Source organism: Zonotrichia leucophrys, unplaced genomic scaffold, assembly GCF_028769735.1.
Source record: "Zonotrichia leucophrys gambelii isolate GWCS_2022_RI unplaced genomic scaffold, RI_Zleu_2.0 Scaffold_613_29687, whole genome shotgun sequence".
NCBI classification, from domain to species: Eukaryota; Metazoa; Chordata; class Aves; order Passeriformes; family Passerellidae; genus Zonotrichia; species Zonotrichia leucophrys.
In genome coordinates, this window is record NW_026992818.1 from 12,436 (window position 1) to 29,687 (window position 17,252).

At 51.6% G+C, this 17,252-nt stretch overlaps 2 protein-coding genes across 2 annotated transcripts; both read left to right on the forward strand.

Moving 5' to 3' along the window:
* The first annotated feature begins 491 nt into the window (after window positions 1-491).
* On the forward strand, window positions 492-9,633 carry ETHE1 (ETHE1 persulfide dioxygenase). The gene is made up of 7 exons (XM_064701432.1): window positions 492-635; window positions 2,397-2,541; window positions 4,412-4,557; window positions 5,508-5,637; window positions 7,342-7,431; window positions 8,496-8,612; window positions 9,422-9,633. The coding sequence occupies exons 1-7, from the start codon at window positions 531-533 to the stop codon at window positions 9,469-9,471; spliced, it is 783 nt and encodes a 260-aa protein (XP_064557502.1). The 5' UTR covers window positions 492-530; the 3' UTR covers window positions 9,472-9,633.
* Window positions 9,634-9,780: 147 nt separating this feature from the next.
* On the forward strand, window positions 9,781-16,797 carry LOC135441877 (pleckstrin homology-like domain family B member 3; the record flags this gene model as incomplete). Its single annotated transcript, XM_064701433.1, has 7 exons — window positions 9,781-9,785; window positions 9,915-9,975; window positions 11,258-11,419; window positions 12,248-12,340; window positions 13,600-13,708; window positions 14,900-14,936; window positions 16,719-16,797. Coding segments are annotated over exons 1-7 (546 nt in total), but the record flags the coding sequence as incomplete, so codon positions are not given.
* Window positions 16,798-17,252: the final 455 nt, after the last annotated feature.

Genomic DNA, 17,252 nt, shown 5'->3' on the forward strand with positions numbered 1-17,252 from the left:
TTAATATAAAATAAATGCATAGTAAATAAAGATACATTATAAATACATAAATACACAATACATTTATAGGAATTTACAGAAATTAACATTAAATTTTTCACAAATGTTACGTATTAATAAATTACCATGTATTTATATAAAAAATACTTTTTGTAAATAGATATTAAGAAACAAATTACATTTATACAAGTATCTTTAAAATCTTTACAATATAAAAAGAATTTACCATAAACTTGAGAATTTTAAATACAAAAATATATAATAAAAAACTTCAAGAAATTCATTAAAAGCCCCATAAATAATTTAAATAAATTTATAATAAATGTATTAACACATAAACCACGCCCCCAAGCGTTGCCCCTTTAAGGCGGTCCCCACCGGCCCCGTTAAATTCAATTTCCGCCATTGCCCTTTTAAGTGGCATCGCCGCTTTAAGCCCGGCCCCGTTTCCCTTAATGGCCTTCAAGCCCCGCCCCTTCCCTCTTAAAGCGGCCGCGCCCTTCCCGGTGGGCCCCACCGCCACCGCCGCCATGTTGCGCCGCGCTGTCGCCGCTTCTGTCGCCGCCTCTGTCGCGACAGCGCGAGGCCTCGCGACAGCGCCGCGGGGGGAGGGGCGGCGGCTGCTGATGCGGCAGGTGGGGGAGGGGAGGGGAGGAAAGGGGGGGTTTCAATGGGGGGGGGAGGGGAGGGAATGAGGGGTCAGTCGAGGGGTTCGGAGGGGGGGGGAGGGTCGGAGGAGGGTGGGGGGGGGAGGAGGGGGAAATTCGGGGTGAGGATTTTGGGTTTTTGGAATTTTGGTTTGGGGAAATTTTGGGGTTTTCTGAGGGAATTTTGGGGTTTTTTGAGGAAATTTTGGGGTTTTCTGAGGAGATTTTGGGGTTTTTTCAGGAGGTTTTGAGGTTTTGGTGGTTTTTTGATGAATATTTCGAGGAAATTTTGATTTTTTTGGTGGGGATGTCAAGGAAATTTTGATTTTTTGAGGAGATTTCGGGGGTTTGGGGTTTTTTTTTGAGGAGGTTTTTGTGGAGATTTTTGGGGGTTTTTTTAGGAAATTTTAAAGAGATTTTTGCGGAGGTTTTTGGAGAGATTTCGAGGATTTTTTGGGGTTTTTTTAAGAGATTTGAGGTATTTTTCAGGGTTTTTTTTGTGGATGTTTTCAGAAGAATTTGAGTTATTTTCTGAGGCTATTTTTGGGGTTTTTTAAAATATTTAAAGGATGATTTTACTTAATATTTTTATTCTATTTTTGGGGTATTTTGAGGACATTTTCAGGAGATTTTGAATTATTTTTAAAGGCCAGGATATTTTTGGGTTTTTTAGGGGTATGATTTTTTAGGAATTTTAATTTAATTATTTTGAGTTATTTTTGGGTTTTTTAAGGCTATTTTCAGATATTTCGTTTTTTTCGAGGCTATTTTGGGCTATTTTTTGAGTCTATTTTTGGGGGTTTTTGAGTACATTTTCAGGATATTTTCAGGATTTTTGATTGGCATTTTGGAGATATTTAGGTTTTTTCAGTAATTTTTGAGGATTTTGGCTTTTTGGGTCTTTTCAGGTATTTTTGAGGGTATTTTAGGGATTTTTGAGAGCATTTTGAGGCTATTTTAGGGTATTTTCGAGGAGATTTTTCAGGCGTATTTGAGGTATATTTTGAGGCTATTTTTGTGGTTTTTTGGGGCTATTTTCAGGATATTTTTGGGGGGTTTTTGGGGCTATTTTCAGTTATTTTTTGAGGCCATTTTGGGCTGTTTTTGGGGTGTTTTCCAGGTATTTTTGAGTACATTTTCAGGGTATTTTCAGGAGATTTTTGAGGCTATTCTGGGCTATTTTCAGGAGATTTTTGAGCGTATTTTGGGCTATTTTTTGAGGCTATTTCAGGGTATTTTCAGATTTTTGAGGGTATTTTGGGCTATTTTAGCGAGTTTTGGGTGTTTTGGGCATGTTCAGGATATTTTTGGGGTTTTTTGGGGCTATTTTCAGTTATTTTTGAGGCCATTTTTGGCTGTTTTTGGGTGTTTTCCAGGCTATTTTGAGTCTTTTCAGGGCTATTTTCAGGATATTTTTGGGGTTTTTTGGGGCTATTTTCAGGATATTTTTGGGGGTTTTTGGGGCTATTTTCAGGATATTTTTGGGGGGTTTTTGGGGCTATTTTCAGGATATTTTCAGTTATTTTTTGGGCTTTTTTGGTGGCTATTTTCAGGATATTTTTGGGTTTGGGGCTATTTTCAGGCTATTTTCAGATATTTTGGGGGGTTTTTGGGGCTATTTTCAGGCTATTTTCAGGATATTTTGGGGTTTTTTGGGGCTATTTTCAGGATATTTTTGGGGGTTTTTTGGGGCTAATTTCAGTTATTTTTGAGGCCATTTTTGGGGCCGTTTCCGGGGTGTTTTCCCAGCTGTTCGAGGCCTCCTCGTGCACCTACACGTACCTGCTGGCGGACGCCGGCACCGGCGACGCCGTCATCATCGACCCCGTGCTGGAAACGGTGCCCCGGGACCTGCGGCTGCTGCGGGAGCTCGGCCTCACCCTGCGCTACGCAGGTCAGGCCCCGCCCCCTCCAAACCCCGCCCACTCGCTGGGGTTAAACCCCGCCCACCGCTCGGCAAAGCCACGCCTGCAGGGCGGTGTCCCTTTAAGGCCTGGTGTTGTGTTCCCTTAGGCTCCGCCCATAAAGCCACGCCCATTTTAACCCTGCCCACCCAGTGTTTTAAGCCCCGCCCATCTGTCGGCAAAGCCACGCCCACAGGGCCGTGGCGCTTTAAGGCCTGGCGTTGTGTTTCCTTAGGCTCCGCCCATAAAGCCACGCCACTTTAAAACCCGCCCACTTGGTGGGTTAAGCCCCGCCCATCCATCGGCAAAGCCACGCCCACAGCGCCGTGCCCCTTTAAGGCCTGGTGTTGTGGTCCCTTAGGCTCCGCCCATAAAGCCACGCCACTTTAAAACCCGCCCACTTCATGGGTTAAGCCACGCCCATCACTCGGCAAAGCCACGCCCACAGGGCAGTGTCCCTTTAAGGCCTGGTGTTGTGTTTCTTTAGGCTCCGCCCATAAAGCCACGCCACTTTAAAACCCGCCCACTCGGTGGGTTAAGCCACGCCCATCCATCGGCAAAGCCACGCCTGCAGGGCGGTGTCCCTTTAAGGCCTGGTGTTGTGTTTCCTTAGGCTCCGCCCATAAAGCCACGCCACTTTAAACCCCGCCCACTCGGTGGGTTAAGCCACGCCCATCCATCGGCAAAGCCACGCCCACAGGGCCGTGGCGCTTTAAGGCCTGGCGTTGTGTTTCTTTAGGCTCCGCCCATAAAGCCACGCCCATTTTAACCCTGCCCACTTGGTGGGTTAAGCCCTGCCCATCGCTCGGCAAAGCCACGCCTGCAGGGCGGTGTCCCTTTAAGGCCTGGTGTTGTGTTCCCTTAGGCTCCGCCCATAAAGCGACGCCACTTTAAACCCCGCCCACTCGCCGGGTTAAACCCCGCCCATCACTCGCCAAAGCCACGCCCACAGCGCCGTGGCGCTTTAAGGCCTGGTGTTGTGTTTCCTTAGGCTCCGCCCATAAAGCCACGCCCCTTTAAACCCCGCCCACTCGGTGGGTTAAGCCACGCCCATCTGTCCGCAAAGCCACGCCCACAACGCTGTGTCAACATAAGCCCCGCCCACATGACCACACCTCTTTAAACGCCTCCCACACATCATTTTAGTCCCTGCCCGCAGTGCCACGCCCCTTTAAACCCCGCCCACTTGGTGGGTTAAGCCACGCCCATCTGTCCACAAAGCCACGCCCACCATGCTGTGTCAATATAAGCCCCGCCCACAGGACAATGCCCGTTTAAACCCCTTCTATGTGACAGTTTAGGCCACGCCCACAGCACCACGCCCCTTTAGACCCCGCCCACTTGGTGGTTTAAGCCCCGCCCATTCATCAACAAAGCCACACCCACAAGGTGATGTCAGTATAGACCACGCCCACAGAGTCACATGCCTTTAAGCCACGCCCACACATTGATTTAGCCCTGCCCATCTCTCCATTTAAGCCCCACCCACCTGCCTGATCAAGCCCCTCCCACGGCTCCGCCCACCCCCTTAAAGGGCCCTGGAGAGCCCCAAAATCACCAAAAAATCAGCCAAAATCGGTAAAAATCACCAAAATCACAAAAAAATCAGTCCAAAATCAGAAAAAAATCACAAAAAATCAGCCAAAATCGGTAAAAATCACCAAAATCACAAAAAAATCAGTCCAAATCAGAAAAAATCACAAAAAATCACCAAAAAAATCAGCCAAAATCAGTAAAAATCATCAAAATCAGCCCAAAATCACCAAAACCACCCAAAATCCGGGAGTTACTGAGGGATGGGTGGGATTTTCATTTCCCCAATGACGTCACTTCCCTGATGACGTCACTCCCCTCGAACAGCCAATACGCACTGCCACGCGGATCACGTGACCGGCTCCGGGGCCCTGCGCCACGCCCTCGGCTGCCGCAGCGCCATTGGCCGGGACAGCGGCGCCAGCGCTGACGTCATGCTGGGGGAGGGGGACGAGCTGCGATTCGGGAGCTTCGTGAGCGCCCCTCCCCCACCCTTGGCCCCTCCCCCACCCTGCCCTGGCCCCTCCCCCCACCCTGCCCTGGCCCCTCCCCCACCCCTGGCCCCTCCCCCACCCTGCCCTGGCCCCTCCCCCACCCCGATCCCCGTGGGGGAGGGGCGGTTTCGGGTGGGGGAGGGGCGGATCTGGGTCCCCAATGGGGGTGGGATTGGGTGGGAGGGGGTGGGGCTTGTGGGAAAGGGGGAGGAGCTTCAGCAAAGGGGGAGGGGCTTGGGGAAAAGGGGGCGGGGCCTCTGGGTTCTCTGACGGAGTTTTTGGGGTCCCTGATCCCATTTTTGGGGGTAATTTTTGGGTTTTTGGGGTCCCTAACCCATTTTCGGGGTCCCTGATCCCATTTTGGGTGCAATTTTTGGGGTTTTGGAGTCTCTAACCCATTTTTTGGGGGTTCCTGACCCCAAATTTTGGGGTTTTTTGGGGTCCCTGATCCCATTTTTGGGGGTAATTTTGGGGTTTTTGGGGTCCCTGATCCCATTTTTGGGGTCCCTAACCCATTTTCGGGGTCCCCGATCCCGATTTTGGGGGTAATTTTTGCATTTTCGGGGTCCCTGATCCCATTTTCGGGGTCCCTGATCCCATTTTTGGGGGTAATTTTTGCGTTTTCGGGGTCCCTGATCCCATTTTTGGGGGTAATTTTGGGGTTTTTGGGGTCCCTGATCCCATTTTTGGGGTCCCTGATCCCATTTTCGGGGTTCCTGATCCCATTTTTGGGGGTCATTTTTGAATTTTTGGGGTCCCTGATCCCATTTTCGGGGTCCCTGATCCCGTTTTTGGGGGTAATTTTTGCGTTTTTGGGGTCCCTGATCCCGTTTTCGGGGTCCCTGATCCCATTTTTGGGGTCCCTGATCCCGATTTCGGGGTCCCTGATCCCGATTTTGGGGGTAATTTTTGCGTTTTGGGGGTGCCAGGCGCTGCGGGTGGTGCCCACCCCCGGGCACACCCCCGGCTGCGTCACCTTCGTGCTGGACGACGCCTCCATGGCCTTCACGGGGGACGCGCTGCTGGTGCGGGGCTGCGGGAGAACGGATTTCCAGCAGGGTACTGGTTATACTGGGATATACTGGGTTATACTGGGTTATACTGGGTTATACTGGGTTATACTGGGTTATACTGGGACGCGCTGCTGGTGCGGGGCTGCGGGAGGACCGATTTCCAGCAGGGTATACTGGGAATATACTGGTTATACTGGGTTATACTGGGTTATACTGGGTTATACTGGGTTATACTGGGTTATACTGGGACGCGCTGCTGGTGCGGGGCTGCGGACGGACGGATTTCCAACAGGGTATAATGGGATATACTGGTTTATATTGGTTTATGTTGGTTATACTGGGTTATACTGGGATATACTGGGTTATATTCGTTATACTGGGTTATACTGGGACACGCTGCTGGTGCGGGGCTGCGGGAGAACGGATTTCCAACAGGGTACTGGTTATACTGGTTATACTGGGATATATTGGGTTATACTGGGATATACTGGGTTATACTGGGACGCGCTGCTGGTGCGGGGCTGCGGACGGACCGACTTCCAGCAGGGTACTGGGTTATACTGGGATGTACTGGTTATACTGGGATGTACTGGGTTATACTGGGTTATACTGGGATGTACTGGGTTATACTGGGACGCGCTGCTGGTGCGGGGCTGCGGGAGGACCGACTTCCAGCAGGGTACTGGTTTATACTGGGAGAGACTGGGAGAGACTGGGAGAGACTGGGAATATACTGGGTTATGTTGGTTATACTGGGTTATACTGGGATATACTGGGTTGTACTGGGACGCGCTGCTGGTGCGGGGCTGCGGACGGACCGATTTCCAGCAGGGTACTGGGTTATACTGGGAGAGACTGGGAGAGACTGGGAGAGACTGGGTTATACTGGGTTATACTGGGACGCGCTGCTGGTGCGGGGCTGCGGGAGGACCGACTTCCAGCAGGGTACTGGATATACTGGGATATACTGGGATATACTGGGTTATACTGGGTTATACTGGGAGAGACTGGGAGAGACTGGGTTATACTGGGTTATATTGGTTTATATTGGTTATACTGGGTTATACTGGGTTATACTGGGATATATTGGTTATACTGGGTTATACTGGGATATACTGGTTTATACTGGGATATACTGGGAGAGACTGGGATGGACTGGGATATACTGGATTATGTTGGTTATACTGGGATATACTCGGTTATATTGGTTTATATTGGTTTATACTGGGATATACTGGGATATACTGGGTTATACTGGGTTATACTGGATTATGTTGGTTACACTGGGATATACTGGGATATATTGTTTATATTGGTTTATACTGGTTTATAGTGGGTTATACTGGGTTATACTGGGTTATATTGGTTTATACTGGTTTATAGTGGGTTATACTGGGTTATACTGGGTTATATTGGTTATACTGGGAGGGGACTGGGAGGGACTGGGAAAGGGTTAATGGGGGATTTGGGGTCACTGGTTTGTACTGGGAGGGACTGGGAAAGGGTTAATGGGGGTTTGGGGTTCCTGGTTTGCACTGGTTTGTACTGGGATGGACCGGTTGGCGCTGGCTCCGTCCCCGTTTCCATGGCAACAACGCCGGGTCACGCTGTCCCCGTTGCCCGGGTAACCGCGGTTACCGTTCCCATGGCGACGACCCGCGCCTCCCCCGGGCTGCGCAGCTCCGCCCGGTTGCCATGGTGACGGCGTCTCGGTTGCCATGGTGACCGCCGTGCGTGCCCCTCCCTCCAGGCTGCGCGCGCACCCTGCACCGCTCCGTGCACGAGCGGATCTTCACCCTGCCCGAGGAGTGCAGCGTGTACCCGGGGCACGACTACAACGGTGCGGAGGGGCGGGGCCAAACCGGGGGGGGGATAAACCTGGGGCGGGGCTAAACCGGGGGCGGGGCTAACCCGGGGCGGGGTTAAATAAAGGGGGAGGGGCAATGGGTGTCTGCCCGAGGAGTGCAGCGTGTACCCGGGGCACGACTACAACGGTGCGAGGGGCGGGGCTAAACAGGGGTGGGCGGGGCTAAACCGGGGGCGGGGCTAAACCGGGGGGCGGGGCTATGGGTGTAGGGGAGGGTTAAATAAAGGGGGAGGGGGAGTGCAGCGTGTACCCGGGGCACGACTACAACGGTGGGCGGGGCTAGACCGGGGGGCGGGGCCAAACCGGGATGGGCGGGGCTAAGCCCGGGGGCGGGGCTAAACCGGGGGGCGGGGCTATGGGGTATAGGGGAGGGGTTAAATAAAGGGGGAGGGGGAGTGCAGCGTGTACCCGGGGCACGACTACAACGGTGCGGGGGGCGGGGCTAAACCGGGGTGGGCGGGGCTAAACCGGGGGCGGGCTGAACCGGGGGCGGGGCTAACCCGGGGGCGGGGCCAAACCGGGGGGGTGGGGTTAAATGAAGGGGGAGGGGCAATGGGTGTCTGCCCGGGGCACGACTACAACGGTGCGGAGGGGCGGGGCCAAACCGGGGTGGGGGGCTAAACCGGCGTGGGCGGGCTACGGGGTATAGGGGAGGGGTTAAATAAAGGGGGAGGGGCAATGCAGGGCTGAGTGTACCCAAGGCACGATTAGAATGGTGGGGGGGCGGGGCTAAACCGGAGTGTGGGCGGGGCTAAACCAGGGTGGGGGCGTGGCCAAACAGGGGAGGGGGAGGGGCTAATGGGGTGGGGGGGGAGGGCAATTGGTTCTGTCCCAGAGAGGCTTGATTATAATGGAGGGGGAGGGGCCTAACAGGGTGGGGGAGGGGCTAAAGGGGTGGGGGAGGGGCAAAACTGGGAGGAGGGGGGAGGGGCATAGCAGGTGGGGGGAGGGGCAAACCAAGGGGGGGGTTGCTCATTGGTCACGTAGAGGTCAGGGGTCACTCAGGGGTCACTGAGGGGTCGCCCCTCCCCCCCCAGGTCACACCATGTCCACGGTGGGGGAGGAGCGGCGCCACAACCCCCGGCTGACCCTGAGCGCCGACGCCTTCGTGGAGCTGATGGGGAAACTGAGGCTGCCCCGCCCCCGCCTGATGGGTCAGGCCACGCCCACAAAACCCCCGGACCCCCAAAATCCCCCTGAACCCCGAAATCCCCGAAATTCCCCCAAAAATCCCCCCAAAAATCCCCCCAAAATCCTCAAAAATTCCCCCCAAAATCCTCAAAAATTCCCCCAAAAATCCCCAAAAATTCCCCCAAAATCCTCAAAAATTCTCCCCAAAATCCCTGAAATTCCCCCAAAAATCCCCCCAAAATTCCCCCTAAAAATCCTCAAAAATTCCCCCCAAAATCCTCAAAAATTCCCCCCAAAATCTTGAAAAATTTCCCCCAAAAATTCCCCCCTAAAACTCCCGAAATTCCCCCTAAAAATCCTCAAAAATTCCCCCCAAAATCCTCAAAAATTCCCTCCAAAATCCTCAAAATCCCCCGACCCAAAATAACCCAAAATCTCCTCAAAATTCCCCCCCCCAAAACCCCCCTCAAAATTACCAAAATCTCCTCAAAATCCCCAAATCCCCCAAATCCTCCTCAAAATGCCTCAAAATTCCCCCAAACTCCCCAATAATCCTCAAATTCCCCCTCAAAAATCCCTAAGTCCGCCCAAAAATCCTCAAAATCTACAAATCTACACAAAATATCCCAAAAATACCCCAATTCCCACAAATCCTCCCTCAAATTCCTCCAAATCCCGAAATTCCCCCCAGAATCCCCAAAAATCTCCAAAATTTCCCCAAAATCTCCCCTAAATTCCCCCCAAATCCCCAAATTCCCTCAAATCTCCCCCAATTCCCCTGAAATTCCCCAAAAATCCCCAAATCCCCCAAATTTTTCCCCTTTTTCCTCAGACATCGCCATCCCGGCCAATCTCCGCTGCGGGATCCAGGACGAGCCGTAGCCACGCCCATTTCCGGCCGAAACCACGCCCATTGAGCCAAATTCTTTCATAAACCACGCCCTCTTTCAGCGAGGCCACGCCCCCTCATCTTGGAAGCCCCCCAGTGCGTGGCCCCGCCCCCTTTATACCGTCCCACCAATAAAAACGCGGATACAGAACGAGGCTGGAGTGGGCGTGGCTTTATCGGGGTGTGGGAGTCGAACAGGGGGGCGTGGCCCACGCGTGGGAAAAGGGGGCGTGGCCGCTTCTCACGGTCGAAGCCCCGCCCCCCTCCCTGCTCAGGTGCGGCCGAACCGGCGCGTCCAGGTGATGACGTCACCGAGGCCACGCCCCTCCCCCCTTTGGCTCGCGCGGGGCTCGGGGGGCGCCGCGGGAAAGGGGGGGAGGGGAGGCCGGAGCTGACCTTTGACCCCGCGGGGGCCCCTCCTCCCCCCATGGTGCAGCGCGGCGGGGGGGGCAGAGACCCCTCCCCCCCGAGCCGGTAGAAACTGGCACGGGAGAACGGTGAGAGAAACTGGGAAACTGGGATAAACTGGGATAAACTGGGACAAACTGGGAGGGACTGGGATAAACTGGGAGAAACTGGGATAAACTGGGATAAACTGGGAGAAACTGGGACAGACTGGGAGAGACTGGGCAAACTGGGAGAAACTGGGAGAAACTGGGAGAAACTGGGGAAAACTGGGTTAAACTGGGAGAAACTGGGACAAACTGGGGAAAACTGGGAGAAACTGGGATAAACTGGGAGAAACTGGGAGGGACTGGGACAAACTGGGATAAACTGGGACAAACTGGGATAAACTGGGAGAACTGGGATAAACTGGGAGAAACTGGGAGAGGGAAACTGGGACTGAGAACTGGGATAAACTGGGACAACTGGGATAAACTGGGAGAACTGGGAGGGACTGGACAACGGGGATCTGGAAACTGGGAAAACTTGGAGGACTGGATGACGAAAACTGGGATGGACTGGGAGAAACTGGGGGAAACTGGGATAAACTGGGACAAACTGGGATAAACTGGGAGGGACTGGGATAAACTGGGACAGACTGGGATGAACTGGGATAAACTGGGAAAGGGTTAAAGTGGGTTTTAGGGTTACTGGTTTATACTGGGAGGGATTGGGGGACACTGGTTTATACTGGGAGGGACTGGGAGGGAACTGGGACAAACTGGGAGGGACTGGGAAAGGGTTAAAGGGGGATTTGGGGTTACTGGTTTGTACTGGTTTATACTGGGAGTGGATTGGGACCAAACTGGGAGCACTGGGAGGGACTGGGAAAGGGTTAAAGGGGGATTTGGGGTTACTGGTTTGTACTGGTTTATACTGGGAGGGACTGGGAGTGGATTGGGGGGTAACTGGGACAAACTGGGATAAACTGGGATGGACTGGGAGGGACTGGGAAAGGGTTAAAGGGGGATTGGGGGTCACTGGTTTGTACTGGGAGGGGGACACTGGGACGTTCCCCCCCCCCAAACTGGTTTTTACTGGTTTTTACTGGTTTAAACTGGTTTTTACTGGTTTATACTGGTTTATACTGGTTTTGAACTGGTTTAAACTGGTTTTTACTGGTTTATACTGGTTTTTACTGGTTTAAACTGGTTTTTACTGGTTTTTACTGGTTTTTACTGGTTTAAATTGGGGAATCCAGGCCGGGCCCGCGGCGGAGCTGGAGCGGCTGAGGTTGGAGGTGCGCCCCTCCCCCACCCCTGTGTGACGTCATCGCTCCCACTCCCATGACGTCATCCTTTAACCCCCCCCCTCCCCCCCCTCCTCCCCCCTCAGGACGAGCCCCCCCCTAAAGGAGGAGAAGATGGGGGAGGGGCGGCAGAGGTGACGTCAGCGGAGGGGGCGGGGCCGGCGGCGGCGGCGGAGGCGGCGACGTCGGAGGGGGTGACGTCAGAGGCGGTGACGTCATCGCAGGCGGCGGTGACGGCGGGGGGGCAGGTGCGGCCCCTCCCCCACCCCGGGGGGGATTTGGGGGAAATTTGAGGGAAATTTGGGCGAAATTTGGGGGAAATTTGGAAAATTTTGAGGGAAATTTTGAGGGAAATTTGAGGGAAATTTTGAGGGAAATTTTGAGGAAATTTTGAGGGAAATTTGAGGGAAATTTTGAGGGAAATTTGGGGAAAAATTGGAAAATTTTGAGGGAAATTTTGAGGGAAATTTTGGGGAAATTTTGAGGGAAATTTGGGGAAATTTTGAGGGAAATTTGAGGGAAATTTTGAGGGAAATTTGGGGGAAATTTGGCAAATTTTGGGTTGTAATTTTTGGATTTTGGGTTATTTTGGGTTGGTTTTTCCCCAATTTTGGCCAATCTTGGGGTGAATTTTCCCAATTTTGGGGTTATTTTGGGGTGAATTTTCCTGTTTTTTCCCAATTTTTGATGAATTTTCCCAATTTTTGGGGTGAATTTTCCCAATTTTGGGTTAATTTTTGATGAATTTTCCCAATTTTGGGGTGAATTTTCCCAATTTTGGGTTATTTTTGATGAATTTCCCATTTTTGGGGTGAATTTTCCCAATTTTGTGTTATTTTTCCCCAATTTTCCCGTTTTTGGCCGTTTTTTCCCCATTTCCCAGCTGATGTTCTCCCGCCGCACCCATCGATGATTTGGGGGGGGGTTTGGGTTATTTTGGGTTGGATTTTCCCCAATTTTTTCCCAATTTTTGATGAATTTTCCCAATTTTGGGGTTATTTTGTGTGAATTTTCTCAATTTTGTGTTATTTTACCCCAATTTTCCCGTTTTTTGCCGTTTTTTCCCCATTTCCCAGCTGATGTTCTCCCACCGCACCGATCGCAGTTGGATCCTCCTGGGCCCCCCCAGCGACGCCCCCCGGGTGCTGCGGCTGCGGGAGATGGTCAGGGTGAGTGACCAATGACCAATAGTGACCAATGGGTGACCACAGTGACCAATGAGTGACCACAGTGACCAATGACCAGTGAGTGACCCCAGCGACGCCCCCCGGGTGCTGCGGCTGCGGGAGATGGTCAGGGTGAGTGACCACTGACCAATAGTGACCAATGGGTGACCACTGAGTGACCACTGAGTGACCACAGTGACCACTGACCAATAGTGACCAATGAGTGACCAATGAGTGACCACTGAGTGACCACAGTGACCAATGACCAATGGGTGACCAGTGAGTGACCCCAGCGACGCCCCCCGGGTGCTGCGGCTGCGGGAGATGGTCAGGGTGAGTGACCAATAGTGACCAGTGGGTGACCAATGGGTGACCAATGAGTGACCACAGTGACCACTGAGTGACCAGACAGCAACCACAGTGACCACTGACCAGTGAGTGACCAATGGGTGACCAATGATGAGTACTAACCAGTGAGTGACCACAGTGACCAATGGGTGACCACTGACCACTGAGTGACCAATAAGTGACCAATGGGTGACCATGACATGAGTGCATGACCACTGTGACCATGGAAGTGACCACAGTGACCACACTGACCACAGTGACCTGGACCGAGTGACAGAGTGACCACTGACCAATGAGTGACCACACAGTGACCATGACATGAGTGACCACTGAGTGACCAGTGACAAGTGACCACTGAACCAGTGAGTGACCAATGACTGAGGGGACCAGTGACCACAGTGAGTGACCAAGTGAGTGACCATTGACCACATGACTCCAGTGACCACTGAGTGACCAATGATCAATGAGTGACCAATGAGTGACCACTGTACAATGAGTGACCACTGACCACTGACCAGTGACCCTGAGTGACCACTGAGTGACCAGAGTGACCATGAGACTGACCAGTGAGTGACCATGCTGACCAACCTGAGTGACCCCAGTGACCACCTGCACACCCTGAGTGACCACTGACCCTGAGTGACCACAGAGTGACCACAGTGACCACTGAGTGACCAGAGAGCAACCAGAGTGACCAATGACCACAGAGTGACCACTGACCATTGACTGACCCCTGTGTGACCACTGACAAAAGTGACACCAGTGACCACTGAGTGACCACTGAGTAATCCCTGAGTGACCAATGAGTGACCACTGACCACTGACCATTGACCAATGACCCCCACGTGACCCCCTGTGTGACCCCTGACCCCCGCGTGACCCCTGCGTGACCCCTGACCCCTGTGTGACCCCAGGGCTCCATTGGCCTCCAGAGGTCCGAGAGCCTCCCCCGGCGCCGGGGGGGGGGAGGGGAGCGGCCCCTCCCCCACGCGCAGCCTCAGCCCCGCCCCCGCTCCCAGCACGGTGAGAGGAAAGGGGCGGGGCTTGGAAAGGGGGCGGGGCTTGGGTGGGGGCGGGGCTTGGGGAGGGAGGGGCGGGGTTTGGGAGGATTTGGGGGGATTTTTGGGGTGGGGGCGGGGCCTGGGCTGGGGGCGGGGCTTGGGGTGGGGGCGGGGCTTGGGGTGGGGGAGGGGCAAAAGGTTTGGGGGTGATTTTGGGGTTTTTGGGGGGATTTTAGATGGAATTTGGGGGGGACATTTTGGGGGGATTTTGGGGTTTTTTGGGGGGGAATTTTTGAAGGATTTTGGGGTTTTTTTGGGGGGGAGTTTTGGTGTATTTTGGGGGGATTTTGGGGGGAATTTTTGGAGTATTTTGGGGGGATTTGGGGTATTTTGGGGGGAATTTTTGAAGGATTTTGGGGTTTTTTTGTGGGACAGTTTTGGTGTATTTTGGGTGGGAATTTTGGTGTATTTTGGGGGATTTTGGGGTTTTTTTGGGGGAATTTTTGAAGGATTTTGGGGGTATTTTCGGGGGCTAGTTTTTGGGGGATTTTTGGGGGTTTTTTTGGGGGGATTTTTGAAGGATTTGGGGTTTTTTTTCGGGGGGAGTTTTGGTGTATTTTGGGGGGATTTTGGGGTTTTTTGGGGGATTTTTGAAGGATTTTGGGGTTTTTTTTGTGGGGGGATTTTGGTGTATTTTGGGGGATTTTGGGGGGTTTTTTGGGGGAATTTTTGAGGATTTTGGGGTTTTTTTTGGGGGAGTTTTGGTGTATTTTGGGGGGATTTTGGGGAATTTTGAAGATTTTGGGGGTTTTTTTTTCGGGGGAGTTTTGTTTGGTTTTTGGGGGGATTTTGGGGTTTTTTTTCGGGGGCAGTTTTGGTGTATTTTGGGGGAATTTTGGTGTATTTTGGGGGATTTTGGGGGTTTTTTTGGGGAATTTGAAGGATTTTGGGTTTTTTGGGGGGGGATTTTGGGGTTTTTTTGGGGGGGCAGTTTTGGTGTATTTTGGGGGATTTTGGGGTTTTTTTGGGAATTTTGAGGATTTTGGGTTTTTTTCGGGGCAGTTTTGTGTATTTTGGTGGGATTTTGGTTTTTGGGGAGTTTGGGTTTTTTGGGGAGTTTTTGTATTTTAGGGGGTTTGGGTTTTTTCGGGGGGAGTTTTGGTGTATTTTGGGGATATTTTGGGGGTTTTTTGGTGCTGATTTTCCCCCCCAGGTGCGCTGGCGCTGCCTCTGGACCCCGAATCGTACAGGTGAGGTGGGGGAGACCCCAAAAATGGCCCTAAAACACCCCAAAATCACCCTAAAAGTGACCCCAAAAATGGCCCTAAAACGCCCCAAAATCACCCCAAAACTGACCCCAAAAATGGCCCTAAAACACCCCAAAACACCCAAATGCCAAAACCCCAAATCCCAAATCCTGACCCAAATCCCTAAAACTGATCCAAAATGTAAACCTCAACAATTGGCCACCAAAACTGGGTCCAAAATGACCTAAACCCCTAAAATTGCCCCTAAAACTGACCCAAAAACACCTCAAAATTTGCCCAAAACTGATCCAGAACTGACCCTAAAACACCTCAAAAATTACCCCAAAACTGACCTAAAATTTACCCTAAAATGGACCAAAAACTGACCCCAAAACTGAACCTAAAACACCCAAAACTGACCCTAAAATTGCCCCAAAACTGACCCCAAAATCGACCCTAAAACTGATCCTGAACTGGCCCAAAATTGACCCTAAAATTGACCCAAAATGCCCTAAAAATCCCCAAAATTGGCCCAAGCCGATTGCAAAATGCCCAAAAAATGCCCCAAAATTGCCCCAAAATTGCCCAAAAATGCCCCACAAAAATTGCCCAAAATTGCCCAAAATTTGCCCAAAATGTCCCAAAATCCCCAAAATGTCCCCAATATTGCCCATTCCAAATTGCCCAATAATTCCCAAAATTATCCCAAGTTTCCAGTTTATCCCAGTTTATCCCAGTTTATCCCAGTTTATCCCAGTTTATCCCAGTTTTTCCCAGTTTATCCCAGTTTATCCCAGTTTGTCCCAGTTTATCCCAGTTTATCCCAGTTTATCCCAGTTGTTTATCCCAATTTTCCCCAGTTTATCCCAGTTTTTCCCACTTTAATCCCAGTTTTTCCCATTTATCCCAGTTTGTCCCAGTTTTTTCCCAGTTTATCCCAGTTGTTTATCCCAATTTTCCCCAGTTTTTCCCAGTTTTTCCCAGTTTTTCCCAGTTCATCCCAGTTTATCCCAGTTTATCCCAGTTTTTTTTCCCAGTTTAACCCGTTTTTTCCCAGTTTCTCCCCAGTTTCTCCCCAGTTTATCCCAGTTTATCCCAGTTTATCCCAGTTTATCCCAGTCCCCCCAGTACCTCCCGCAGCTGGTCCCAGTTTATCCCAGTTCATCCCAGTTTATCCCAGTTTATCCCAGTTCATCCCAGTTTTTCCCAGTTTAACCCCGTTTTTCCCAGTTTTTCCCAGTTGTTTATCCCAGTTTAACCCAGTTTTTCCCAATTTATCCCAGTTTAACCCGTTTTTTTCCCAGTTTCTCCCAGTTTTTCCCAGTTTATCCCAGTTTATCCCAGTTTATCCCAGTTTCTCCCAGTTTCTCCCAGTTTATCCCAGTTTATCCCAGTCCATCCCAGTTTATCCCAGTTTATCCCAGTTTTTCCCAGTTTGTCCCAGTTTATCCCAGTTTGTCCCAGTTTTTCCCAGTTTTTCCCAGTTTCTCCCAGTTTATCCCAGTTTTTCCCAGTTTATCCCAGTTTGTCCCAGTTTCTCCCAGTCCATCCCAGTTTCTCCCAGTTGTTTATCCCAGTTTAACCCCGTTTATCCCCGTTTATTCCCATTTTTTTCCCAGTTTAACCCCGTTTTTTCCCAGTTTTTCCCAGTTTATCCCAGTTTTTCCCAGTTTATCCCAGTTTTTTCCCCGTTTATCCCAGTTTAACCCCGTTTTTTCCCAGTTTTTCCCCAGTTTATCCCAGTCCGTCCCAGTTGTTTATCCCAGTTTAACCCCGTTTCCCCAGCGCTTGTCTCCGATTGGCCCAGCTGGAGCTCCGGGTCCGCCAGGCATTGGCCGAGCGCGAGCGGCTCCTGCGCGCCAGGGTAGGGGGCGTGGCCTGGGTGGGCGTGGCCTGGGGGCGTGGTTTAATGGGGGTGTGGTCCTGGTGGGTGTGGCTTATGGAAGTGTCATCATTATGGGTGTGGGCGTGGCCTAAGATGTGGCGTTTGAATGATGTAATGCTTTATGGGGGTGTGGTTTATTTGGTTGGTGGGCGTGGCTTAATGGGGTGTGGTCCTGGTGGGTGTGGCCTGTGGAAGTGTCATCATTATGGGTGTGGGCGTGGCCTAATATGTGACGTTCGAATGATGTAATGCTTTATGGGGGTGTGGTTTATTTGGTTGGTGGGCGTGGCTTAATGGGGTGCGGTCCGTTGTGGGCGTGGCTTAAGTGGGTGAAGTGTTGGCCCAAAGGGGAGGAGTTATGATGTAATATTAAGGCGTGGCAATGATATTTAAATGTTTGTGGGCGTGGTTTAATGGATGTTGTCTGTGGTGGG